Source organism: Hyposmocoma kahamanoa, unplaced genomic scaffold (genome assembly GCF_003589595.1).
Source record: "Hyposmocoma kahamanoa isolate Upper Pololo Valley unplaced genomic scaffold, ASM358959v1 99879, whole genome shotgun sequence".
Taxonomy (NCBI): domain Eukaryota; kingdom Metazoa; phylum Arthropoda; class Insecta; order Lepidoptera; family Cosmopterigidae; genus Hyposmocoma; species Hyposmocoma kahamanoa.
The window spans coordinates 2,562,247-2,590,114 of NW_020656077.1; the positions used below are offsets into that span (position 1 = coordinate 2,562,247).

At 36.9% G+C, this 27,868-nt stretch overlaps 1 protein-coding gene across 3 annotated transcripts; it reads right to left on the reverse strand.

Moving 5' to 3' along the window:
• Positions 1-1,008: 1,008 nt before the first annotated feature.
• LOC113239473 (E3 ubiquitin-protein ligase Arkadia) lies at positions 1,009-27,659 on the reverse strand. Of its 3 annotated transcripts, XM_026476504.1 has the most exons (12): positions 27,488-27,659; positions 26,791-27,395; positions 25,681-26,625; positions 23,774-23,944; positions 20,425-20,585; positions 18,000-18,109; positions 16,716-16,801; positions 16,247-16,375; positions 9,911-9,984; positions 8,579-8,666; positions 1,570-1,781; positions 1,009-1,219 (listed from the first exon to the last, which is right to left on the reverse strand). In XM_026476504.1, exons 1-12 carry the CDS (start codon positions 27,612-27,614, stop codon positions 1,096-1,098), a joined length of 2,832 nt encoding a protein of 943 aa, XP_026332289.1. In that variant the 5' UTR covers positions 27,615-27,659; the 3' UTR covers positions 1,009-1,095. The 3 variants fall into 3 exon arrangements, with proteins under 3 accessions (XP_026332289.1, XP_026332288.1, XP_026332287.1); XM_026476503.1 differs by having other exon boundaries at positions 16,271-16,375; positions 25,681-27,395; positions 27,488-27,658; XM_026476502.1 differs by having other exon boundaries at positions 25,681-27,395; positions 27,488-27,657.
• Positions 27,660-27,868: the final 209 nt, after the last annotated feature.

Consider the following 27,868-nt stretch of genomic DNA (forward strand, 5'->3'; position numbering starts at 1 on the left):
CCGTGCCCGGGAGGTAGACGGGCCGTGCTCCGTCAGGAGCTCAAAAAATATCGTTGCCTATGTTTTGTATGAACTCGTTCACACATGTCCGTGTCCGGGCCGGGGCGCCGGGACGGGCCCGCAGTTCATACAAACTAACACGCCTCGTCCATGTCCCGGGCACTGCCCTGCTGTGTGTGGATAGGTTCTTAACACAGTTAATTTCTCTTGTTAAAAGAAAAAAACAAGTCACTTGGCAGGATTCTGCCGACTGTCGTCGCGTTACTTGTCATCAGCCTGAGGTACATCCTATCCACGCCGAACATGAGACCATCTTTTATTTTACGATCTCTAAATAGTTACTTTCTTTATCGATTTGATCCTGTATGATGAGGACATTTTGTAATATAGTTGCCAAACAAATACGAACTATAAACTCATAACAAACAGTGAATTTCATGCGTAAATGCTCTTAGCAAAAATTAAACAGTGCCGGCCTATTTTATTTACTGACCGTAGTATAAATGTAATGATGAATCTCATATTTGGTTATAACTATGTGAGTATACTATATAATAAATACCATGAGGCGATATCCGATAACCTGGCGCTCGTCTGTCTCAATACAAGTTCGTCGAGAAATGTGCTGCGCCTTGATCTTTAGTGTGACAGAATCAATATGTCTATTTGTGGAGTCGTCTAATTTAATAGGTATCCAGATTTGTTGTATGCTTGAAATAATTGCAGATGTTTTTTTTGCTTTGCTGCTAAGATTTGCATTTGGTATACATGGTATCGACGATACCTCGCTTTGCATCTATTCGAACATAATCTAATTTGAAATACGTTAGATGACAATGTTGTTACGTAATTATAATATGTATTAATGTGACAAGGGATTCGATCACCAGTTATACTAGTGTCATTTTAGTCGAATCCACAAATAGGGTCAAGTATATTGACAAGTTGACATGCATGTTCCTGGAAAGGAAAGTAGGAGAAAAATTGGAAATGAAATCTGGATACATAGGATGTTTATTAGTAATTAGGTATTTAAATTAAAAGACTTTGGATAGGTGATAGGTTTGGTAAGCGCAGTTGTAATACGCGGGAACCTTAGGTGGTGGCGTCTTTGTTGAGACGCGTTTCGATATCCACGCGGCAGATGGGGCAGTGCTTATTGGTGCTCAGCCATTGGTCGACGCACTCCATGTGGAACAGATGCATGCACGGCAGCCGCCTGCAGAAGACACATGAATTTCATTGCATATTTACCTTTAAAAATGTTATAGTAAGTTCCAAAAAAAAAAAATCAAGACGAAAGTTAAGTGTTTCCTCTAATCTCTTAAAATCCATTAAATCTCTCAGTAATGCTCAGGACACACAAGAGGCGGCCGCGGGAATTTTTGTAATTTACGAGTTTATATAAACCCTGCCACACAGAAGCGCGCGACTGACGCGCGGCCACCGCGCGTTTCAGTGTGGCAGGGTTCATAAGAATTCGTACATTACAGAAATTCCCGCGCCCGGAACGCTTCCGCGGCCCGCCTCTTGTGGCCTATAGTGTTCATAAACGACCAATGTACTAACCGGCAGTCGGAATTGACCTCGAATAATGAGAGGCAAATGGTGCACTTCTCATCCTGGTGCAAAGGCCCAGGGTGTGCGTACATGTGACGGTAAGTGTTCCGCTCGATGACAGCGCGCGTGGCTCCACGCGACGCCGCACGCCTGGCGTCAGCCGCTTCTGCTTCGCGAACCATGGCCGCAACTTGAGCCGCAGCCAGCACTGGTGACGGAGTCTAGCATACAAAGAACATCTAAAATCTCCAGTCCATAGCAATAGTTCTCAGAGTACAGTCGGTGCCTTCACTTAAGTATCCACTATTTGTACTAAGTTCTATACAAATAGTGGATATATAAGTCAGGGCACCGACTGTACTTTCACAAATAATCTAATGTTTTAATATACCGTATTATTCGCTTACGGTAGACTTGCGTTAATACATAGTGGCAATATGTCTGTCTGTCGTATAACAACTTATCCTCACGGAAATTAATAAAGTATGTCAATAAATAGAGTCACCTCACATAAACTATTCATCTATGCAGATACTTATTTGTTCGATATATATTTATCTGTTTACAGGTTGGTATATTTTAACAATTTTCATACGACTAGCTACTTTATTTTACGTATAAAAATCTATTTCTGCTCATTTCATTTCATAGAATTTTGATTTTATGGACCAACATATATATGTTTGCTTTTAACTCGCCTATTTTAACAAATTTTCAGCAAATCGATACTTTTAATTATTATATATAAAACTTTTTTGTACTCATTAAGATGACGGATAAGATACAGACGGACACTATTCGTATAAACAAAAACAAAGAAGTTAAGCTCTTACTTGTTGCTTTCTGTTAACGCGGCGCTCTCAACTCACGGAACAAAACAATCACAAGTCGGTTCTTATTATAGAATCGGTCGTCGATCGTAATTTAAATGATTTTGCAAATCTTAAGTTACAAGTTACAAGTATGCAAAGTGCATCCGCTGCACCCAAGCTGAGTATTGTGAAAATATATCTGTCAGATCACTTATCGAATCACTACTTCCCTTCCGGTGTAACGCATGCGTAATGTTGCCTTTAGTGCATTTTACAGGAGGCTGTAGAGGACATTGCAACCTATGTAGGTGTCGAGTTTAGGAGTGCTATCAGGAACTCTATTATGACGGCATTGGGTTTACGCGCTTTACTATTTCGTGATGTAGTTGTGTTAGCGTAGTAGTGTGAGTGCAATTCAATTACAGATGAGCTTTCACAATGGTGCAGTTGAGGAGATTGCACTAGTGTGTATATTAAAAATAGGCCGTGACCTACTTTATTATAGGTTGAAATACGAGAGATATTGAGCGTTTTTGTGACTTTTCCATAGTAGAGAAAAAAAATTGTATTGTTAAGACCGGTTCCTGTATTATGTGTGACACTGTTAAGCACATGTCACCTTTCTTTCTTATATGCTCCTATAAGCAACTCTAACAAATTACTGACGCGGGTTTTATGCCACTGGCCAGGCTTCTACATTTATACTTTCTATATTTGTTTTTTCGTGCCGACAAACGCGAGGATTGCTAGCAGACAGGCTTTATTAACAGAACTTTACTAAACGAGTGTGAGTCAGTTCTATGAATGAATGAATAAACGAATATACACTAAAATTTATTAACACCGTCCAGTAATGAAAATATATTAGAATAAGCCAAAGTACAACAGGCGGACTTATTGTCAGTAGCAAAACTCCCAGGCAATCTTAGAACAGAAAATTGGCAGATGCAAAATGGGTACAAGGAGTGTTTTAAACATATATTGGTCATAGTAATACCAATTAATCGACAAGTTTTAACCCAAATATTCGTAATAAATAATTGAGAAGTGAAGCCGTGTCGTTTGGGTTGGAAGGAGCAGAGCATCTCATTACCCTCATTCACGTGTTTATTAAAGAAATCGTACCGTTGATATAACAAAGTCACTTATGCTCATACGTCAAAAGTACTTTTAACACATTAAAGTTACAAAAATAATACGAACTACATGAAACAAATTATGTACATGTGAAATTTTACAACACCGAAAGTTGTCGATTAATTACGTTTGTAGATTAAATTTTTATTGAATTGATATTCAATTATTTTTTGTGAAATTACTCCACTAGTTTGTTATAATTATTAAAACAAAGATCGAACACTCAGAAAAAATTCCTTCGATCCGGTCGGATTTGAACCGACGTCTTCTTGCATACCGTGTCAGACGCTATACCAACTAAGCCACGGAACGAACCAACGGACCTCACGAATTTTTCTATGTGCTTGCGTCGTGTCTTTGTACTTGGTCTTTCAACGACTTTTTAGTCGTAGCGCCATCTATGAGAAATCTATTACAGATTTATCACCCTGTTAGTATCTTTACAGCTACCAGTCCTGGCGAGAGATGTCGCTATTCACTGTATTAATTAAATTTTTATTGAATTGATATGTGTTTTTATGTAATTCATACGTTTGTAGACTTTTTTTTATAATACTAGGTGACGGGACGATGAAGTCGTGCGCTAGGTGATAAGCGACACGCCTATGCATAACAGTTGCAGTGCCACTGAGAGGTTTAAATAGCAAAGATCTTAGGGTCACTGTAACTGCGCCCGGCACCCTGAGACATAAGTTGACAAGTCCCATGTGCTTGTAATTTCACCAGCACCCTTACCCTTCCCAATCCGAAGCGCAGTAATGTTCACATTACTGCTTGGTGGCAGAAATAGGTATGGGGGCAGTACTTCCCTGCACGAACTCTTTCACAAGGAGGTGTACTGCTACTCGACTTTTTAGACCTCTCTCTTGAAAAGTCGTTATTTTGCAGATATGACCTTATTACACCAAGAGCGCGATATTACCATACAGCAATGTATGCGATGTATGTTGTCAAAAATTATTTTTTTATTTACCTTTATTTACCTTTGGAAAAAAAATACAAGGAAACAAATGTGTATGGGAGAAAGGGCGAAAACAAGTTGAGAAAGTACAAGTCGTTTGATGTAATCTAGAGTAAGTATGGGAGAAAAGGCGAAAACAAGTTGAGAAAGTACAAGTCGTTTGATGTAATCTAGAGTAAACAAGAAAACGTCTTGATAATAAGTTGTTGAATAAATACGTATTGAATTGTTACATCGCGTTTACCACCGTTTTGTAATGTTAGTAACGTCGAATAAGTTCAGGGAATTTCATACCCGGGTAGCAGATATGGCAAAAAGTAAAAACACTTTTTTCGTGTGTTGGATTTCATCCGAATCCAACGTTGGCAGTCAAATGCAAAAGAACCGTATTCCCCTATGAACAGAGAATCCAATATTCTTTTGTGAAATCGGTTGCAGCGGGCACGTCAGGACATTTTTACTCTAATTTTTGTTACAGCGTGATATATATCGTCCCATTAAATCGTTTTTGCGCGAGTTTTGTCGAAATGTAAATAGTGTTGTAACGAATTTTATTGTATATTATAGAGGTTGTATACCGAATTTTCGAAAAAGAGCGTAGCGGAATAGCCGAATCTTCGGTCTAATTAACGCACGTACGAAAATTGGCACAAAAAATACCACTTATTAACTTCAGTTATGATAAAGAAAAAAAAAATCCTTAATTATTACCAATCGTCTGTTAAATTTCGAAAAAGAATTCGTTAGGGCCTACGCACACGGCGTATTTTATACGCGCACAAGAGGCGCGTTTCACGAACGCGGTTTGAACGCGCGTTTACGGCGCCGAAGATGTTCTAAAAGCAGATTGTTGCGTTTGTATCGAATCAAACATCGCTTTGCAAGACTGAGGAAAGGGGCAGGTGAGGGGCGCGCGCTCACACCATCGCGCCATATAATTACGGCGCCGTAAACGCGCGTCATCTGCGCGTATACGCGCCGCAGACGCGCTGTAGTGTATCGATTCAAACGCACGCAAACATCGCGTTGCAAGCAAGAAGCTCATATACTCCACTGGAATTTACACTCTGAATTTTATGTAGTTGCTTCGTTTAAAAAAATAACTGAAATTAACAAACAAAACTAAAATTAAATCTATCTTTTATCGAAATGCGCGATACACACGCGCGTTTACAGCACGTTTATGGCGCGTATGAATTTGTGAACGTGTGCAAAGGTTTACTGGTTACGACTGAAACTCGTTTGAATCGTGTTAACGCGCGTCATTAGCGCGTCGTCAGCGCATCCTTTGCACGTCGTCTGCGCGTATAAAATACGCCGTGTGAATAGGCCCTTACTCCGTATTTGGATGAAATCTCTTTTTAATTTTCAAGCGCAATGTTGAGCAATTAAAGCGTAAAATATAATTTTTATATTTTTTATTAAAAACTTTTTTTTATTTTTTATTTACAAAATAAAGGCACAATCATAGATTGCCATATAATTAAATCTAGTAATTTTGTTTCTTGTGCCTACTCAAAAGTTTACATTAACAGAGGTACGAGATTTACGAATTTAGCCGACGCATTATTATTATTCAAAAACTTAATTTTGAAGTTTATAATTTAAATTTAGATTGCCATGTAATTATATCTAGTAATTCTGTTTTCTTGTGCCTACTCAAAAGTTTACGTTAACGGAGGTATGAGGTTTACGAATTTAGCCGACGAATTATTATTATTCAATACCTCAATTTTGAAACTTCATAAGTAGGTGTAGTTTTAATTTGTTATGTTACCTTTTTTATTTCTTAGAATAATAACTTAGTTATGTTACATTTCCTGCGATTATTTTGATAAAGAAGCGAAAAACTACGCTTTCACGAATTTACAATGTATGTTTAGCATTCATAAAATGTATATGATAATTTATTGCTTTATTAATTTCTTCCTCCTGTTTTAAGGTATTAGGCCGAATAGCAAAAAACCGCCCGATTAAGCCGTATACCGAATAGTAACCGCATATTCGTTGTAACTAAACTTATACACAACTGTATGAGTATTTAAACATTGTTTAAAATCGTGTAAAAAATATTTCACCCCTATTTTACCATTTGCAACAATATTGATAGTACGTTTCATATTTGTAAGTTCAAGGAATAAGATTTTTCATTTTTCAAACATTTTTATCCTTTTTCACCCTCATAGGGGTTGCATTTCGAAAAATCCGTTCTTAGTAACTAAATAAAAGTAACGTACCGAAGTTTTCACGCTACTAGGACTTATAGTTTTGGCTTTGCGCACATCTACCTGTGAATTGCTCTGGACCCTACTACTTATTCAAAACAAAATGTGTAATTAGTGCGTATAATGGAATTATTTTTATTTAGACCTTATAATTAGTTATCCACTTATCAAAGAGAATAGAAAATTGATTGGTTCAATCGATCAATTCAATAATTTTTTGAACTTTCTAGTCCTGTGTTTTCACTTCCATCATTTTTGAGGTACGACATTGTTTGGTTAGAGCGATATAAAGCTTGTCAGATACACTAAAAAGTCAAAGCGATTGAAATAAAAAGATATTATTAAGGGGATAATGTAAGCTGTTTCTATTTGAGCTTATTAAGCAGAGTATTTACAGCAAAAACTTTGATTAAGTCACGAATTTAACCACGTCGTGATTGATTCCATCAAGTATCTTCATAGGCTGGCATGATTACACCATGAATCCATGATAGAAGTACTAGCCAAACAAACACACCAAACTGTTGTGCTGGGGCCGCACTTGCGTCTATCGTCACGAAGCAATGCATACCGAAGCTTCGTATATTTTGCTAGCTAAAAGTTATGATGTGATCCCATTAGCGGCTTCGTAATTTTGAACGAATTATCGTGTTAAGGTGCTTTTCCACCTGAGAGGGGAGCGAAGACAAGGCGAGAGGAGGATTGAAATTTGTTTGACATAATTTCAATTCTCTTCTAGCTCATCTTCGGTAAAAATGGTCTGGATTAACGAAGACGAGTGAGGCGAGAACTGAAATATTTGTTGATGTAATTTTGAACCGTATTGCTGCGTACATAGAGTATAACACAGTGCAATAGAGACACAATTTCTCACGCGTGATTGAGTGGGCTTTGGCTGTTAATATAAATCGCGAAATTGTGAGGAACGCACGATTTGAGGTTAAAAAAAGGTTTTATCTGATTCCTCTTCTGTTAACATTTTTAATAATAATAACTTGGACATGTTACTTCAGCCGCGTGTTTATCGCTAGATGAACTGAACAGCACTGAATCTTCATTATCCACAACCACAGCTCGAAATCGCGCGAGAACGCGGTGGCTCGCGCCAGCTATTAATGGCAATTTTTGGTGGAAATAGGCCGGAGAGATTTCAATTCTCGACTCTGCCTTTCTCGATTCTCGCATCTGGTCTCGCGAGTGGAAAACCACCTTGACAATCCAAAACAGAACTTTTATCAGATGTTTATAACTTTCGCGATGGAACAGGCGCGTGCTTGTATTGCTTGGCGGGCGCTTGGATCTTAGCAGTTTTGTGTTAAATGTGTAATTACGAAACCAAACACAAGCCGTGTTTGGAACTATTTCGTTGAGATCTTTATAGGAATGACACTTTCGCTTCCGTTTCTGCTAAGATTCACGTTTGACAAGTGTTTCGTTGTCGCTGTACATTATGACAGTTCCGTTGCATCACTAACTTGTACGCAGCCCGAACATTCGCGCCGACAGCCGATAATGGTTGGTTACACCTGCGTGTATGCTATCATTGTGCGAAGGTTCATGACGATAGACAAAAGTGCAGCTCCATCATGGACCTTAGACAACATCTGCAGCTGTTAACTCGCGTATGTTATTTACATACGTATAACAACCAATAAGATGAGATTATTTTTAATAAGTGAATGAGGAATTGTCACTAATACTTAATCCTATTGATTGTTATTAAAAGACATTTATTGGATAATAAGTATCACTAAGCTTCACACACCAAGAGCAGCGCGGTTAAACAGAAATATAACTGCGCGTTTGCCGAAGTTATACAATATTATATAGAAATCGCACCGCCATGCGCTCGGTGTGTAGAGCTCGTAAGGAGAACAACTTACCATAATTGAGGGTTGAATGGAGATGTGCAGATGCGGTGGATGCATCTGCATGTAGTGGTGCATGTGGTGATGGACATGTGGGCCCTCACTGGAACCATTCACAAAACTTAAGTCTTGTATTGAATTTTAAGGCTAAAATTGCGTATATAATAAAAATTATGCAGTAGTTTGTAGCACACTTGAATACAGACCTTTTCGGAAAAAAAAAATCCATTACCGCCACACCCAGGTAAAGCAGCAATCTAAAATACAGGGGAGTCGCTCGAGGTACGACGCCTGCATTTATCCCTTAGTCGCCTACCACGACACCCACAAGAAGCTATGATGTCTATGAAACTACGAACCAGACTCCAACACGCATTAGTGTATAGCATAATTATTTATTGTATAATATGTATTGTATTATTGCCTGTTGTATTTTGATATCGATAACACAGATAAGGTAACTTATAGAATTTTAAGAGGAGTTCATTCTTTCACTACATTAAGGTGCTGCAAATATATACCCGGAAGTGCACGTAAGTGACCAGACTATAATCTTTGCACATTTATCCCGGAATTCATATTACAGTATAAATGCGCATAAAATTTCTTTTTTTACTGTTTATTTTCTAAACATTCCAAAATACAGGTCTCATGTTTATTTTTTAAAGCTAATGTATTTAAATACGTCAGTACCTATAGAATCAAAATTGCAATATTATTTTTGAGACAATAATTTGTAACAAATAGGTACTTAATAGCAAATAATAATTTGTCGCCAATATATTCAAATTTCAATAAACAATAGGCATCAGTTCCGAGAAGTCCCGGGTTTTATAGCAGGGAATGTCCACATTATTCTTTAGTTTAGCTAAATTAACTCTCTCAATTCCAATCACTGATTATAATATATATAAATTTTTGAGGAAAATTTTTATTAATGAACTAAAGGGCCAGGCCGTGTGTATAATGGTACGTTAACACGTAGACATTAAGATAACTTTGTAGTATCATATCTCTATATTTAAGTACTGAGTGACACTCTAGTACTAAGTAAAAAACATGTATTTTATTATTTCACCAAAGACGGTAATTTTGGATTTGATCTTCAATAAAAAGTCGTCCTGTTCTTGTATACTGATCTAGCTAAATTGGAATACAATGGTGCATATGAGATTTGAAAGCGTTCGGAGTTGTAGGTTCTATATCCACCCACATCTGATGTATGAGCGTGAAAACGTGGAGTTGTGGGTACAAGCCTATCTATTTATACACAAAGTCTGCGTGCATACAGGCAGTCAGGTCTCTGCAACTAGCATTTTCAACCCGTCGCTAAAGGTGTTAACTTACAACATCATAGGGGCCGGAGCACGGAGCCCTGGAGGCAGGGACGCCATGTCACGCTGCTCGAACTCATCTGGGAACTGCAAGCAGATGTAAAGTTTTTCAACATTCGTCTTTTCCTCCACTATACATACAAATGCAGTGTAAACTCCTCACGACGAAATGTAATGTATAAAAGTAACCATCGCAATGATATATCTCCTTTAGTTGTTTGTAAGTTGTAGCCCTATAACCCGGACAGTGATCACATGTAATGAAGCGGCTGCTCGCAATAACAAAAATAAACGTCATTATAATAAACATTGACAAATATTTTCAATTGATTAGTGATGCGACGAATACGAATATCCATATTAGCTGAATATCGGAACGGTATACCAAGTTAAAATTATTTGCAAATACTTGCTGAGTATTCAGACGTATTTACTCCCCAAAACCTTTTTTTAAAGTTGATATGTTCCCCTTATGGCTTCTTACAAACTTTTATAGAAAACAAGACATCGGTATAAGTCTTATTATTACTCATAAAATACCAAAATCAAAATGCTATGCAGTGCTTCCAGTTACTTACTAGCAATATTCTGATATAGCATACGCTGAAAGGGGCATCTTTCTAATGTATCATTTTTGCAGACTGGTAAAAATACATTTCGACTAATAATGGTATTAAGAAAAGGTTTTGTCGTTCACCTATCAACCATTTAAAATATCGCTAGCCCTTAACTAGGCACCCTGTATTTCTAATAATAAAATGCCTAGCAGTAATTTTTCACTAACAACAAGTTCTCGTATTCGTGTAAATAAAGTAGTATTCGATGCATCTCTAACATTTATTACCTGTAAGTTCATTAAAGCTCGAACAATATCCTTTTGAAGGCAATAAACAGAAGTTTTCGTAAGCAGCTGCGGCTCTTTAGTTTATTTTACAAAGTGGGTTATGTAGTGTGGACGAATTAACAAAAGTTGATGTGACGTGTACAGGCTGTCACTATTTATCCAATGATATAATGACAAACCTGCGTTATATAGGCGCCTCAAAATGTTCTATTGATTTTTCTACATGAAAAAAATCGATTTTTAGTAAGCTCTAGCTATTGAGCCTGGCGAGAGCAAGGATTAAGATGACCACTACAAGCAACACCTATTAAACGCGAACAAAATCAACGACAGCTGCCCCCCGCTTTTCCCGCGCTTTTCCCCGTATAATTGAACAAATGTGAGCAAACGAAAATGGAGGCGTTTTTGGGTGATACTATGCAACGAAGTTGTAACTGCGACCTTGTACAAACAAACGCTCACGTGTATTGTTCACATCAACTCTTATCAATTGAAGAGAATTCATGATTGGTACTCTTGTCTTTTTTACAACGAAAACTGCCTTCAACAAAAGAACTTAAGTCAGTTTGAGCATCGTAAAACCTCTTTTCAGTTATACCCTAACCCAAATTATTTACATGACGACTAACGCATAATGGTATAGTAAAGAAGAATGTTAGATTTGTAGGCGTGTTCCTAAGATGCCCCTTGAAAGTATTTAATTTTTTTTTCTCACAATTACTTATCGCTCTAAGCAGTGTCCTCAGCAAGTGAAAGGGAAAATAAAGAAAAAGAAATATTAATGTGAGTTTTATCTTCAAATGGACCATCAAAGGAACTACTGAGAAAATTGTGTATTTATTTTTCGCAACTAGCAATCGAACTGGTGAATTTCAAGTTAAAAACATTGTATCAAACATAAGTTATGTGAAGCGTATTGCAAAATGCAGTCTGTATTAAGCTACCATATAACTACTAACCTTTCTATTCGTTATTCACATAGTCTGCTAACACGATCAGTTCTACACTGGAAAGGAAAACGTCTAAGATGCATTTGGAAAATATTACAAGAGAGCGATTTAAAGCAAGTTTCTTAATAAAAAAGTCTTAACTCTAATTTTATTTTTTTTATCTGGAAAAGCTGAAAATTTCTAGTTTTCCATATAACAAATAAATATATTTTTTTTCTTAAAAAAGAATCTTTAAATTGCTCTCCTGTAATATTTTCCAAATGCACGTTAGACATTTTACCTTTCTAGTGTCTAGTTGTCTAAGACAATATTTTCAAATACAGCAGTTTGGTACATAGGATTTTGATTGTAGAGATTATTCCATTTAGATGCTGTCAAAGTTTGTTAGTGAGTAAAATTGTTACATTATTACAAATTTAACGTTTTAACAGTAGAACATTACTGCAGAGAACACGAAATAAGTAATTACTGGACGAGTGTGGGCCTGAAGGCCGTATCGCAATACCTTACTATCCTAATAGTCCAGCAATCGCTATTTCATTTATGGAATATAGCGAATTACAAAATGAATTTGTATAAAATACTTAGTTAACAAATAATAATAATATCCGCCAAATCAGCTGTACTACTTATACTTATCTGCACTATATTTAAAAACGACTAACAACTTCACGGGGCTATTGTAATCCCACATGTTTAATGGTTTAGTTCATATTATCTATAAATTTAGCAATTTTCTTTAAAAATATTTCGCCAGTTTAAAAAAAACTAATTATGGCGTGTGTCGCCAATTTGTGTTTCCTTTCACTTATCTCTCCGTCTACGATAAATGTACATTTATGTAAAAGTGACAAGTGGCATGAAAAATGACATATAACATTTTGTTGAAATCTATATTATTTATGCCAACGTAAAAAAAACTTGTTGCTAGTTAAAAAACAAGCTAATGATACTCTTGACGCTATACAGGGTGGAAAAAATAAAAAATATGAAGGGGAATTTAAATTTTACATTTGACTAATTTTACCTAACACTTTTATTTTCTTAAAATGCTGCATTCACACATTTTTTTAAGAATTCTTCTTCAGTTGGTTTCTTTACTTTTCTTCGTAACTTCTTTAGTTGGTTCGATTCTCGACGATTATTGCATATTAACGTATTGTACCTCAACCCTTAACTCTTCTACAGTGTCATTCTTTTCTGTCTTTTTGATAATAAATGTATTATTATTATTGTTAAGAGGTTTAGTTTAGGGTAGTGGTCTAGACTTTCACTTCTTTTCACTAAAATTAAGTAATTTTGTATTGTACTAACCATAGCACGTAAGAAAAATTTACTCTATTACTAACATTATTATGGATCATGGTCCGAAATAAACAATTCTATTCTATTCTATTATATTCTAAAATATTTTTTTCAAAGCCCATAATAATATTCAGATGTGTAGAGTAAAAAAATTATAACGTGTATTTTAGTTGTTAACAATAAACAATCTTTAATGAGAGTTGTTATGTACTAATAAGATTTCATGAAGGTATTCAATTGTAAGACCCAATGTTTACTGGAGAGATTATTATTATTATGATTCTTATCTTTGATGATATCGATTAGCACAATAAAATAGAGAGTTCATTTTTTTGCATTTTTAGTTGGTACGACTACCGGTAAACTTTAAAAATAAAATATTAATGCATTTATTCATTTTAAGAAAAATAAAAGAATGTTTCCTTTATTGATTTGTTTTCATTTTTGTGAAATAATTCCACTAGTTTAATATAACTATTAAATAAAAGGTTCTAACACAAAGAAAATTTCTAACGATCCAACAGAACTTTCGATCGATGTTTGTATTTAATAATTAATTTTTCCTTTAATTAAAATTAGCTATCTTAAGCATTTAAGGTAGTCCTCTTGATGTCCCATTGTTTTGTTCCACCTTGTAGAAGTACCAGTTTTCAAACTTAATACGTATAAAAAATATTTTTATTTTCGAACACAAATATGAGTATAATTACATGCAAGGTTGTAACCTTGTATTACGTATGAAAATAGTTGTCTAAAAAGGTCTCGCTCTGCTATAACCAGTAAGTAAAAGACAAAGTGAAGTGAAAGTTAAAAAAGTTAACAAAAATTACAAAACTAAACCTCTTAACAATAATAATAATACATTTATTATCATTTAGAGTGTATATTTTAGATTCTCGCCTCTCCCATAGACTATGACTATAGCCTAAAAGGTGAAATTTGAATTTTTAATGGGGGAATTTTTAGTGGAGCGATGGCGCCAGACAATGACAGCCAGGGACAGGGACTCAAGTTCAAGAATAGGATACATTTATGTATCGAGCAGAACCTAGCTGTATCCAACCTACCAACCAACACATAATAACCCTGTTTGCAAGTAACATATTTGAGGACAACAATTATTTCAGTGGAGGTCACATCCCTTACGTCGGATATTACTGATCTGGAATTACCGCTAGGGGTGCACAATATTAGGGGGAGGACGAATAAAATATTTTTGAAAATCCTGGGCCTTGGAGCGCCTTAAATTTAAATCCGACTCTGGGTGATCTCGGGCACCAGATTATTATTATAATAGTACAATATATTGTAAATAAAATGTTATATACAATGTTGTTTTTGCTTATACAATACAATTGCAGTAACCGTGCTGAATCCAAACGTCATTGACTTGCACTACACGTGACACAGGTACCGGCAACCATTTGAACAATAACACATGCGCAGAAAATATGCATTTTAGATCTATTTGGTGGTAGAAACGGAGGAGAGCATCGTATCGAGCGCGTAATTGGTAGATCATCAGTGGACCTTGCGTATTGAGTCTACGTTCTGCTGACATCGCGCAAACGTTCTAGTTTCTCACGAAATACTAGTTTTTAAACAACTAGTTTTTGCGATAATCCGATAATCTGCATAAATTACAATATTCGCATACATATCTGTCTCCGCATTGATCGATGCAGATATTCATTACGGATATTCTCATAGTCACATTACCTAAAGAGCCGGGAGTTAAGCCACGCTGAAATAATTTACAAACCATCCAAAAACAGTGGTTCTTACCTTTTACAGTATTCCAGTATGGTTTACATGGGTAGATTGATTATTGTGTAGGTCGATTTTCTTGTTGATATAAATGTCACCAAATCAAAAAAAAATCAAAATCAATAAAGCTTTTTTGTGCACTTTTTCACGATTTTTAAATAGATTAAATCAGCATCTGTATCAACATCCGCTGATGTTATGGTTAAAAAATCCACATTCGCATGAGCGCCCACTGATGTGTAAAAAACCTGGATTAGCACAAGCGATTTAAATTACTTCCCTTCCGTGTCGCATAGCCGTGGTACACTGTATATAGGTGGGCATACTGAAAGTTCCTGGCCTGGCCTCTTATAAAAAAGAAACTAGAAAAAAAACTAAATTTGAAAAAGGAACTCTCTGGGAGTAACTTACTTATTATTTTACGAGACTGTCATTTTGATTTTTCATTGTGAGTCGTTTTGAAAATTATGAGTCGCCATTGCAATAAATTTAAGTCGTGAAAATTTTCGCTACATGATTTGCTACGATTTTCGATGTAGCTTAAGTCAACAAGACAATTGTCAGAACTTTAATGCTTTCGGTGATGAAGTCCCATGTCGTAGCTCTGTCTATTCGTAGTTCAGCGAATTTGTCGTCCTTCACCACGACAACGCGTCTGCACATTCCGGTAAGGTAAAAAAAGCGTATTTGAAGGCCTCAAATGTGGAGCTGATGGCCCACCCGCCATACAGCCCACTATGCGACTTCTTTTTTTTTTTTCAAAAAATCAAAGATAACCTTAGAGGTTACCGATTTACAAGTCCGAAAGCGGCGAATGCGTACACGAAGCCGTCGAAGAAGTCCATGCGGAAAACTGGACCCACTGCTTTTCACACGGTTCCAACGAATGCAAAAGTGTCAATAAGGGAGGGCTATATATGAGATATACTTTGAAAAACATAATATCTGGTCTTACTTATTAGAATCCAGAAACTTTCCGCATAGGTACCTTAACGAAAATGACAATTGATGGACTCGTGTTTCACCAGACTAATGTTCTCTGCAATAATATACTATATAACCACAGAGCAGGGCAAAATAGTTTTTTAGCAGGAAAATTTCACCACAAACCGTTTCATTCTGCTAGTGAATGTTGTTAGTTATTTCAATTTTTAGCATCATGCGCATGCATTGATTTCTAAATGATTTTTATAAAAACTTTGTCACTCTTCAATGTTATAGTTATAATAATTGGCCAAAAAATTTAATATTCAAAAATGTTCTCCAAAAAAAACAACTTCACCTTGGCAGCAAAAGTTTTTTTTTTGTTCTGTTAAAATAACATCACACAACTACTGCACCTTGGCTAATTACTATAATTGTCAGTTAAACGAAAGAGAGGAAGGTAGTTATAATAAAATATTGAAACAAATGTGGTGAAAATGTTAGCAAGGAATGAAAATCGGTAAAAACATAGATAAATGGCATGGTGAAACGTTCGAACCATTATAGGACGGTAGGTACTGACAGCGAGCACAGCCGTTGGGGGCGGCACGGTGTAGGCGGGAGGGAAATGGGCGAATCCGCCGAAGCTCGCGCTCATCTCGCCCATCATGCTGCGCCGCTGCACCTCCTGCATTATTCACCAATCAACACACATTCGGTACGTGTTTACAGCGTTTAGTACCTTGCCACTTCAGAGCACGGGTCTTCTCCGAAGAGAGAGTTTTGAGCAACTTCGCCACATTAAACCAATCCCCATTCGGAGACTTTACACTTTACCGATATGCGGATTTCGTCACGATGTTTTCCTTTGGTAATTCGAAAACAGTGTACAACAGTGGGAGTCGAACCCAGGATCTCCTACGTAGTCCTAAATATATAAGCATTTACACTGCAGTGAATTGGAAGTTTGTCGGTAACTAAAGTGTAGGATCAAAGTTAATAAGTTTTTTTAGTAAGCGAGAATTTACAAGCATGTGCTGCTGACGCTGCCACAGTCGCTCGTGCACCAGGTACGGCGGCGCGATTGACATGCACTCACGGCGACGATCCGGCACTGTAACATGACATAAGACATACTTTCAGGAAACAGAAAAAGAAAAAGAAAAAGATCAATAAGTAATCGTATAAAACAAGAAATGCAAGATACGCTTCGGCTGACTGCAAAATAATGACACAGGACGCTGTGTGTCTCAAAAAACCAATTATTTATAAGAAATTCACTGACACTAACTTTATTAACATGCATTTGACGCACTCATCTCGCAATCTGGAGCAAACGTTACCGTTCAGTAATTTAAAATCAAATCTCATTCAAACGAAGGAGGCTTGCCCAAGTCCGGTCGGATTCGAACCGACGTCTTCTAGCAAACCGTGGCAGACGTTATGCCCACTAAGTATGGAACGACCCAGCGGACCTCACGAATTTTTTTAAGTGCTTGTTTGTCGGATCTTCGTGTCTGGGTTTTAAGACTTTTTAGCTGTAGCGCCATCTGTCAGAAATCTATGAAAGTATTTTGTCGCCCTTAGCTTGGCTTAGCTTAGTTGGCATAGCGTCTGACACGATTTGCTAGAAAATGTCGGTTCGAATCTGGCCGGATCAAAGGAATTTTTTCTAAGTGTTCGACTTTTGTATTAATAATTATAACAAACTAGTGGAGTAATTTCATAAAAAATAATTAAGTAATATGGTGGTGAAATATCCTGGCATTCAATAAAACTTAATTACAAGTATTAAAGTGATATCTCTAGTCAGCAACTGGTAGCTGTAAAGGTACCTCCCTGAGAAAAGAAGAAACTTTCATAGATTTCTCATAGATGGCGCTAGGACAAAAATGTCATCAATTGAATATCATGATGGTGAAACATCCTGACATTAATAAACACTTAAATAGATTGTAATTTTATGAGTATCTACTTGTATTGACAACCCCTCCAATGTTGTGATTAATTTTTATAATGAGATTACATAATTCGTAATGTAACACAATTTATTTTGCTTACTACATATCTGTTGTATTACGTTGGAGTGTAGTTGCAGCAAACCTGGTTGCCTTCCTGGTATGATTGTTATTGATGTGTTGTGTTAATTATGGCAACGTAGTAAAGTAGTACATATCTACTATCGAAATCGATTCTACTTTAGCATGGCAGTCTGTCTTAAACGTAGTAAAAATAAAGACTAAACGTTTTGAGCAACCATTTTGTATTATTTGTAGAATGTAAGGATGCTATACCAAGCGACCTGTACTTACAGTGAGTGTGTGGCTGTACGGGATGGGTGTGATGCGAATGTGGGTGGTGCGTGTGATGCGGTGCGCAGCAACAGCCACGGCAAGCCACCATGCACCCACCCACGCGGACCCTGTGACAACAAACATTCGGCAATCAAGCTCAAATTTCCGTTTCCTTTGAACGGGCCTTGTTCTCTGAATTGGTGATAAAAATGCCTTGTCACGCTCGGAATAATTTGGACAGAGTCTAACCTCTTACTTTTCACAAAATACTAAAACATTGATAGATTTTCTTATCCGAGTTAGATATAAAATAGTGCACAAAACCGCACCGAGTGATATTGCAATTAGAGAATGTGAAATTATCAAGATAAAAACTGGACTAAGTATATGACAATAAATCTAAATCGTGCGTTTTACTTACAATTTTTAACCGGCTTCGAGGTTCTCAATTCGACAGTATCTTTTTTTTGTATGTATGTTACGCGATAACTCCGGTATTTGTGAACCGATTTTCATCTTTCTTTATTTGTTGGAAAGGGGGTACTTCCATAGTGGTCCCATTTCATTTTGAAGAAAATCATCCACCTCTAAGGGTGGCTGTTCACGCATGAACATTAATTTTTATAAATAGCGCCTAAATTTTAGTTAAGGAGTAATTATTTTAATTGTTGATTTTGCTATTTCTCTAATTCGAGGCGTTTTTCTCTCAATATACTTTGAGTAGTGAGAACCGATTTTTATTATCTCCAGTGTCAAGTCCTGTATAGTGGCGAACTAGGAGATATTTCAATAAAACTTAGCAAATAGACGTAATTCCACCTACTTATACTTTTGAGGTCGGTTTTTTAGTACTCTGTACTGAGATTATGTATATCAGTTTAGCGCGGCACATCAATAAAAAGCCTTGTTGGTTAAAAGAAATAATAATATTTTTTTTATTGAGGCACTAAAACGAGTCTGTTACTCCGAGGGTTTACATTGGCTTTTAGTCTTGAGGTGAAAAATCATGAATTAAAATTCAGAAAATTTCGCAGTATCTTTTTTCAACCAGACAGACACATCAAACGCAACAAAACGTCACGATTAGACGTGTGTAGATTGAGTGAGCGCCCTCTGAAAGAAGTTTAGTATATATTAGTCATTTAGTAGAAGTTCTAAAACAATTGTAGAAATCAATCTTTCTATTTGTAAAAATATATACAAAACAAAAGAAAAATAACTTAATATGTGTTCACTTAGTACTCACAGAGGGCCAATCAGATCTACGTTAGTTTGTAGTTATATTATTGTATTATTTTTTAGTAGTAGTTTTGTTAAACTATATTCTTTAATAATTACACATCCATTAGTGTCTTTTTAAAATTTTTACAAAAACGTTTTTTATGCTCACTCAAGGAACGATTTCCTAAGAATCAACTAAGAGATATAAATTTCGTTTCTGTCTAGTTTTAGTAAACGTTATAAATGATTTTGTAAAATATAAAACAAGCCACTAATGTAGAATGTTTTTGAATAATAATTTTTTGAAGTGCTCACTCATTCCTCGCAACAAACGTCCATATCTTTAGATTTGCAAGTGTGACAGATAAATATAATAAGAATATTTATAATAAGGTAATTGGAAGAGTTTTACTAGTAATTAACTACTAAATATGTGCCATTTCAGATTTCGTTTTTATTGATTAATTAAAAAGAGACTCGTTTTTCATTTTATGTATGAACGTCTATAATGTTAGGTGACCCACATTATGAAAATGCCCTCCATAATCTCAGTACAGAGTACTAAAGAAACCGACCTCAAAAGTTCGTGGAATTACATCTATTTGCCAAGTTTTATTGAAATTGGCTACCGGAAAGTGCGCAAAACACTTAGTTCATCCCCTAGTTCGCTAATACAAATTGGTGCTCACTGCTTAGAGTTATAGAGAGCAAAACGCCTTCAATGGTAGCATAGCAAAATCAATTAATAAGATAATTGCTCCTTATAAAATTTAGGCGCTATTTAACCGCTGCTAAACAGAGCGGGCGGTGACGACGTAAACATATTTTATTTTTGAAGCGAAATTAGTGAGTATGCACTAGTTAGGTTACGGGCTGGTTATATGCAATGGATATTGTAGAGATAGTATTATGACCTCGCATTATAAATAACATTTCAAATCGATATAATGGAGTTAATATGACGTGTTCACACCTACGCTTACCTGTAAGTAATAATGTTAGTGGGTACACATATTTGCGCTAAGGAGATGTAGATTTGAATGAATCCTACGTAAAATACGTACGGTACAATATTCAACAAAAAAATTCAGTGCATTCTTTTTGGTACGGAAAGTAAAAACCATTTTCAGTCTAGAATAGGGCAGCGATTCTCTTTGTTAAATTGTGAAACAACGTCAAATGTCAAATGGTGACTAGAGACTGATACACACTGGTACAGTACCTGGTTCGTAGCAAATGTTGTGGCGGCGGTTGTCCGTGGTAGATGGGCGGTTCAGCGACACGCGCACGCTCGAACGCCGGCCGTGCGGGCGATTCCTGTGCTGACGGTGGCGTCTCCTCGAACTCCCGCCTCGGGGACTCAGTCAGGTCTATCACCACCCGCTAAGAAAAACAAGTTGCATAAGAACTACTGTTTATTCACGAAAACTAAAAATACCGCTCAATTGCATTTTAAATTCATGTGAAGTCCCAATTCATATTCACATAACCTTGTGTCCATTTTCTTAACCTGGTGTCCATTTTCTTATTTGAAGAGAGAGTGCAATCGCGTATTAACAGTATGCTTGACGTTACAACGACTTTGTATTATTCGTACTTACGGTAAGCAGAATAGAGTTGAAATTAAATCTATTCCAGGACGTTCACTCTACATAGTTCAAAGTTGAACTAAGTTGCCACATCCTTGAGATATTTTTAATCAGAGATACGAGGTGTTGCTATTAAATAACGAGACTAACCCTGTAAAAAAATTATTTTGATTTCATACATATTTGCTTTCCCTTCAATGTACACCCCTCCTCTATCCCTACAGCGCTCCATGCGAATCTTCCATTGTTCGAAACAATGCTGGAGGTCTTCTTCTGTCAATCCTCCAGGACGCGTGCCGTTGTCATTTTCACAGCTTTAACGGTCTCAAAACTTGTTCCTTTTAAAGCAGATTTTACCTTAGAAAACGATAGAAGTAGCACGGCGCAAGATCCGGCGAATAAGGCGGATGGTCTAACATAGAAACCTCTGCGGATTCTTTATCAATCCTTACAGTTCCAGCAATCGCATGAATACCGAACCGACGATCAGTTTACCGATTTTTTTGATATTTTTCGTAACGTAAGGTTCAGTTTTTAATTTAAAAACATTTGCAGTTAGCACCCATTTAATCTGTATAAAATTAATAAAGCTTGTATTAATAGTAATTGTAGTGTCTATATCGAACTATATTTGATTTTGGCTAAAGTGTATTTTGCGATGTTTTTTATTGGACGTTTCCGGTCTTAATCATATATTTTTTAACGTGGAAGGGGGACCGGGACCGGGCGTGGATCATGTTTTACGTATTCTCGGCCATCTTGAAAACGTTTAAGCCCCTAAAAATCACGTGCACATTGCCATACACTTCTTTCAATAGTTTTTTCCAAGTTTCATGTGAATTTTCACAACAATTCGAAGTAATTTAATTACTATTTTCCCTGCGAAACAAATAAAAACTTTAACGCGTACGAAGCTTACGGCTATACTGCTTTGTTTACAGAAGCGAGAGGCGTAGCATTCGAAAGAGAAGGTTTCATTATAAATACCTGTCGGTCACTGACGCTTGGCGCATACGCACTTCTACTGTAGCAGCGGTAGTCTCGTTATTTAATAGCCATATCTCGTATTACAACTTCAGAGAGTAATGTAAAATGGAACTCAGTTTTGGGGAAGCGTAAGGTTCAGTTTTAAATTTAAAAAAAATTGCAGTTAGCACCCATTTAATCTGTACTAAATTAAGAAAGCTTGTATTAATAGTAATTGTAGTGTCTAACTAACAATATTTGATTATGACTAAAGTGTATTTTGCGAAGTTTTTTTCTTGGCTAGCAATCGGAATGTTTTCAGTCTTCATATTTAATCATATATTTTTGCAAAGCACAGCTCAGGTAAAAATAATAATTGATTGCTAGAGAAGTATGTCTCTTTCGGTACAATTATTGAACTTGTATCGACTTTAGACGCACATCGTGTGATGTCTCAACACGAGAAAGCCTCCACTGAATTTAACCAAAGTCAGAAGTCATTTACGCAAATACTACATTGAAATAAATAAGCATAAGCAGGGAACACTGAAAGTTTGTTCCATTTGTCTATTCAAAAAAATTCGCTGAGCAGCTCATAATCAACATTAAAAGTTGCGATAGCGATTTACAATAAAATTATTCACTAACGTCATTTTAATGTTACTTTTAACAATTCACTCAATATAATTTTAAATTACTTGTGTATTTCACTCGCAGACAGTCGCCAGATTCCACAAGCCATTTAGTTAGCAAATACATTACATAGGTCATTACTTTCATTGTCGTCATTTAAACTCGCAATGTGTAGTTAGTTCATTGGCCTCCAATCCGAACGGGCTTGGATCGTTTTTCTGTTAAAATAATACATTTTGTAAAGGTACCGTGACAAAACTTACAACTGAACCACCAAAATTTTAAAGGGTTTCTCTATAGAATTTGACATTTTACTCTAAACTTCCAAACGACACCAAATTTTTAATGACCCAGGTCACACAAAAGGTAATGTGAGCGATAACAAAGAAAGCAACTTGGGGGGCACTATCTACCTAGAACACTCAGATCAAATCCGATTCAGAAAAGTTAGTTTCATAATCAGAAATTAATTATTAATTACCCCAAACCAGTCAACAAACAGAGGAGTTGAGCCATCTATCGTCATAACGTGAAATATTATGTGTCATATAGTACAAAAATGAACAGAAAATAAGTACGTAAATCGTAAGGCCGGACCAAATTATGCAGAGCGTTCGCAATAACCTGCCGTAATTCAATCCTTTCCCGACCAATTGATGATCGTAATACAATGTCTGAGACAAATTGAAATAATCGTGTTAAGTGTCTTGCTATAATGAGGTTTGATGATAATAATAACAACCAAGGGGACAATACTTCTATCGCATTGGTAAAATTTTGTACATTATAATGAATGGTTCATTAAATCAAGGTGTTCATTTCGCTTGAAGCTTATTTTATAACACATTTTCTAATGGTTTCATGTTCAAATAGGCTCATATTTAAGCAAATATCTTGAAATCAATACAGCCGATGTCGCATAGCATTTTTGTTTATATTTCATCTACATACCTACCTTACTGTTTACGGCCTACAGTCATGAAGAATTTAAAATCTTCAAAATTTATATTTTAGAGTCTAAAATAACACGTTTCAGTAAAGCAATTTTCCCATTTGGTGCCATTTTAATTTATAGGAAACTTTAATATCATATTCGCATGTTGCGTTTTTTCTTTTCACGGTTGCACAAGTTAATTAGTGAAGGTATTATTTTATTTATTTATTTATTGAGTGTTGACCATAGAGCCATCAGCTTAAAAAAGTTACAAATAATAATTAAAAAACTCAAAACGTAATAAACATAAACTAAAAATTTCTTTATGTAAAAACGGTAACTACTAAAACCCGCCATTTTCAGTCTATAAACATTATGACACTTTCGTGAAGGTATGATATACAGAAACACTTGATTGTCAAAATTAGTATACAGAGAAAGTTACATACCCCATTATTTTCTTCTCCCAAAACTTGTACGTCGTCATCAGAGCTGTCAGAAACCCAGTCGAGTTGCAAGTCGGGCGCAGAAAGCGGGCCTGCTGGCCCCGGCCGCCCGGTCGCGGGTGTTCCAACAGCTCTCGTTTGTGCACAAGGGGCACTCCGTTCATTGCAACATTTCTGAAAAAATAACAAAACTAAACTTAAACTTTTATTTTACAGTAAACAAACTGGTCAGTTGAGGGATCTAAGATTTTTAATATGCTGCTTTTTAACATCAGAACATCTTTAATACCCTTCAACCTGAAACAGTAAATGCCTTACAGTAGAAATAGATAGGTTAGTGATACCTGCCCAGGATGTTCTGCATAGAACAACCTTACTGCCAGTATCATTGCCAAAAAAATTATACATATGAAATGGACATTTATGAAATATGTATATGTAAAAAACTAAAAGTTCTGACTCAGAAAAATAGAAGGCGTACTTCTCGATATGGTGGAAAAAATATATTTATACCGTTATACGCGAACAGGTTCTAAAGCAAAGGATCAAATAGGAGACTATCTGAATGTGGAAAATATAAAAAGGTGATCAACGGCTTGCGAAAACTATAATACATGAGAGGGACATTTGTGTACTTTTATAAGGTACATCTTGGCCAATTTCCGCCGAAAGTAAAATTATGTTCGAAATCCAAATAAACAAGATGGCCGCCATACAAGCGTGTAAGTCTTCTATCACAAAAACTATTAGAGATAGGTAGGAGGTTCTGGAACGAATGTCATAGAAAGTAACAGTGGCTTATTGCTTGTGTTAAAAAAATTTTAGTTTCGCCAAATCCAAAATGGTGGCCAAAGAAAATTGCTTCGATCCGGCTGAAAATTGGAATGCGGTCCTTAATCATAAGTTGGGGTCAAAAGTTCCGTTTCGCCATTTTTTAATACGGCTTCCATTTTTTAATACGGTTTTTTCGTTAAAAATTGCTGTAAAAAAAGATTTGCGGTTCGGCTGAAAATTGGCATGTGGAGGTCTCTGTTCCGTGCTAAAAATTGGTTTTTCGCCACTTTTAAATATGGCGACCATGCAAGCGTTAGAAAAAAAATGTTCTGATGCCTTTGAAAATTGGCATGTGGAATTTGTGAATTTGTGTGGAAGTTTAGGAATGTCTGACAAAAATTTGTGACCATAATTGGGTTTTCGTCATTTTCAAATCAATTTCAAATAAGCTACAAGCATTCGTAGGCGGCAGATAAAAATGGGCTCTAATTCGACTGAAAATCAGCATGACTCTAGGAGTCGTATTCTAGAACTCTATTCAATGCTCAAGTCTGAATTTGAGTATGGTTTAAAGCACTCGAAATCATACTCAAGTCCCTGCCATTAGGGTCGTATTTCCAGTGCAATCCTGACTTGAGCATTGAGTAGAGTTCTAGAATATGACCCTAGGAGTGCTTGACAATAATTTGCGGTCAATATTTATTTTTCGCCATTTTTCAATATGGCTGCCATGCAAGCTGGGCGAGGTCAGAGGTTCAGCGCAGGGCGAAGAACGTCTGCACGCCACCATACGTAGGTACTATATGGAGGCTCACCAAGTACAAGATCTCACAATTGTTAAAAATGTAAGGCATAGTAGACACATCAGACAAGCATACCAATTTTCTGGTCTCATTATGGTACTATGAATACCAGAATAACAATAACTCTGAGGGCAATACCCAGAAAACCCAGACAGAATCAACTTAGAACTGATTGTTCCCCAAATTGGCCCAAATCGGGAATCAAACACGGAATCTTCTCATCAAGCACCCATAGTACCAACTGTTGTGCTGCCAAAGAGCATAAGCGCATTCCTTTATCTAAACCCGACCCCAGCATAGGCGGTGTACAAGGTTCATTGTAAATACACTTACCGGGCCACAAACATTCAATGATCTGTTCTCTGGCTGCTGGGTTCTTCCTGAACTAGTTCCAGGCTGTGGAGAAGGATCTTTCACCCTCCTGTCTCCAGCAGCATCAATATCGTGAGATCTCTTAGTATCATTACCTTCAGTCTTGACATTCACATTTTCACTATTCTCTATATTCCTTGTGAGTGGTGCATCACCTGGCTCTGTTTTCACTTGTGGTTGTTTAGTGGTCTCTGCTTTTACAACTCTGTTGAAAGAAGTACTAGGACCAGTATCATTATCAACAGAAGTTTGTGTTGTGTTTGCTTCTTGCTTTATACTGGTATTGGTGCCGCTTGCATGAGCAGGTGGAGTTGTGGGCTCCTCCTTTACAGTTGTAGCAGGCAGACTTTGGCCTTCAGATGGATTCCCTTCCAAGTGGTGTGCTCTAACAGGAGGAGGGGGAGGAGGAGGAAGAAGGGGATGATAATAGGGATAATAAGGTCCTCCTTGGTAAGGATCTTCATACGGATGGGGAGGATTTGGATAGTGAGGTGAATTCTGATAATAAGCTTGATCTTGGTAATTGTAAGGAATTGGATGGCCACAATCATTGGGTTGTCCTGAGCAGTTGCAAGTCCCAGGAGGATGGTTTACTCTGGCATTGTACACATACTGCTGAGCAGGGGGGCAGCCAGAGCACTCTTGTTTAATGTGTAACTGTGGAGCACAACCACAATTCATGCCATGCGGGGGCTCAGGTACATGGGAGTAGTGCTGCTGCATATTGCTCTGGTGTCTGTCACACACATATGGCTCTGGATTTTGCAGGTTTCTGTTTCTCTCAGCATCTCCACCAGCTTGTGTAGAAACCTCAGTTTGGTCATGTGGCTCTCTTTTGATGTCTACTCGCTGCGAAGATGATTCAATTTGGCTGTTGATTGCACTGCTACTTGGAGCTTCAGTAGACCCAGAGGCTTGAGTACCATTTGGAGCAGGAATTTTTCTTGGAACAGTTACATTGTCCTCTTCCTCTGAACTCACTACAATTAAACTTGGATTAGGATCATTCTCTTTGGATTGCCTCCTTGTAGGAGAAATGTTTAGCTTTCGACTGGGTCTCTCTGGAGTAGATCGAGTATTGTGTACATGATCACCATTCGCTGGCACTGGTCCATATGCATTGTTCAAATCAGGCTGTGCACATTCATATCCTCGATTTGCCATCAATGGCTCTGGTGGAGGTGGGAGGCCAGGCGGCAAAGCATATGCCATTGGATGCGGTAGATATGTTCTGTCATCACCCAATAAAATGACATTGTTGGGATGATACGGTGTCATTATGTGAGGTGCTGCACCTGGGAAGTGAGCATAGTTCGGATAAAAGTAGCCCCTGTGTGCTACAAAAGGCTTTGGCTGATACCTGATATCTGGGTATCGCCTGTGACCATTAGGCATGTTTACATTATTTCCTGCATAATCCAGAGAGCTGGAACTGTCCGGCAATGGCTGATATTCTTCAGGCACTGGAGTGCGAGACGAATCACCAGGTGCTAATGGAGCACCATTTGCATTGTATTGTTCATCAGGTGTAGTTGAATTGATGTAGTTGGAAGATATGGCGCGGTTCAGCGGCTGTCCCCGACGGCCCGACGACATGTTTTCAGACGACGACGGAAGCACTTCTATTTCGTCATCACTTTCTGCGAATAATGCATCACATTCCATTTCCTCTGAACCTAAAACAATAATATTACAAAAGTACAGCAAAGACTCGCGAAAATGAGCCGCGATGCATGTGAAAAAAGTGAAATGCAATAATTATGCTCACCATTTCTAGGTTGGCTATCAGAAACTGTATTAGTGAAAACCGTGTCCAGAATGGCCCCTAGCGATGACGGCCCAGGTAAATCCCACGACGACGGCGACTGATCACCACCATATCCCTTATCTGTCATTTTACGATCAAAAAACCGGAGTCATATTGTCCGAGATTGATATAGATGTTACAAAGGCAATCTGCATTGTCAACACCTATACAATCAAAAATATATCACTAAATTTGCGCCATTGCAGGCGATAATCACATAAAATATGGAACACAGTTTACAAACTCCACTGATTTTATCCTAATTTCGTCGAAAAGACGAATAAAAAGTTCAGAAAATTGAAAATACACGACAGTTATGACCAAATTTACCAAAATTTACAT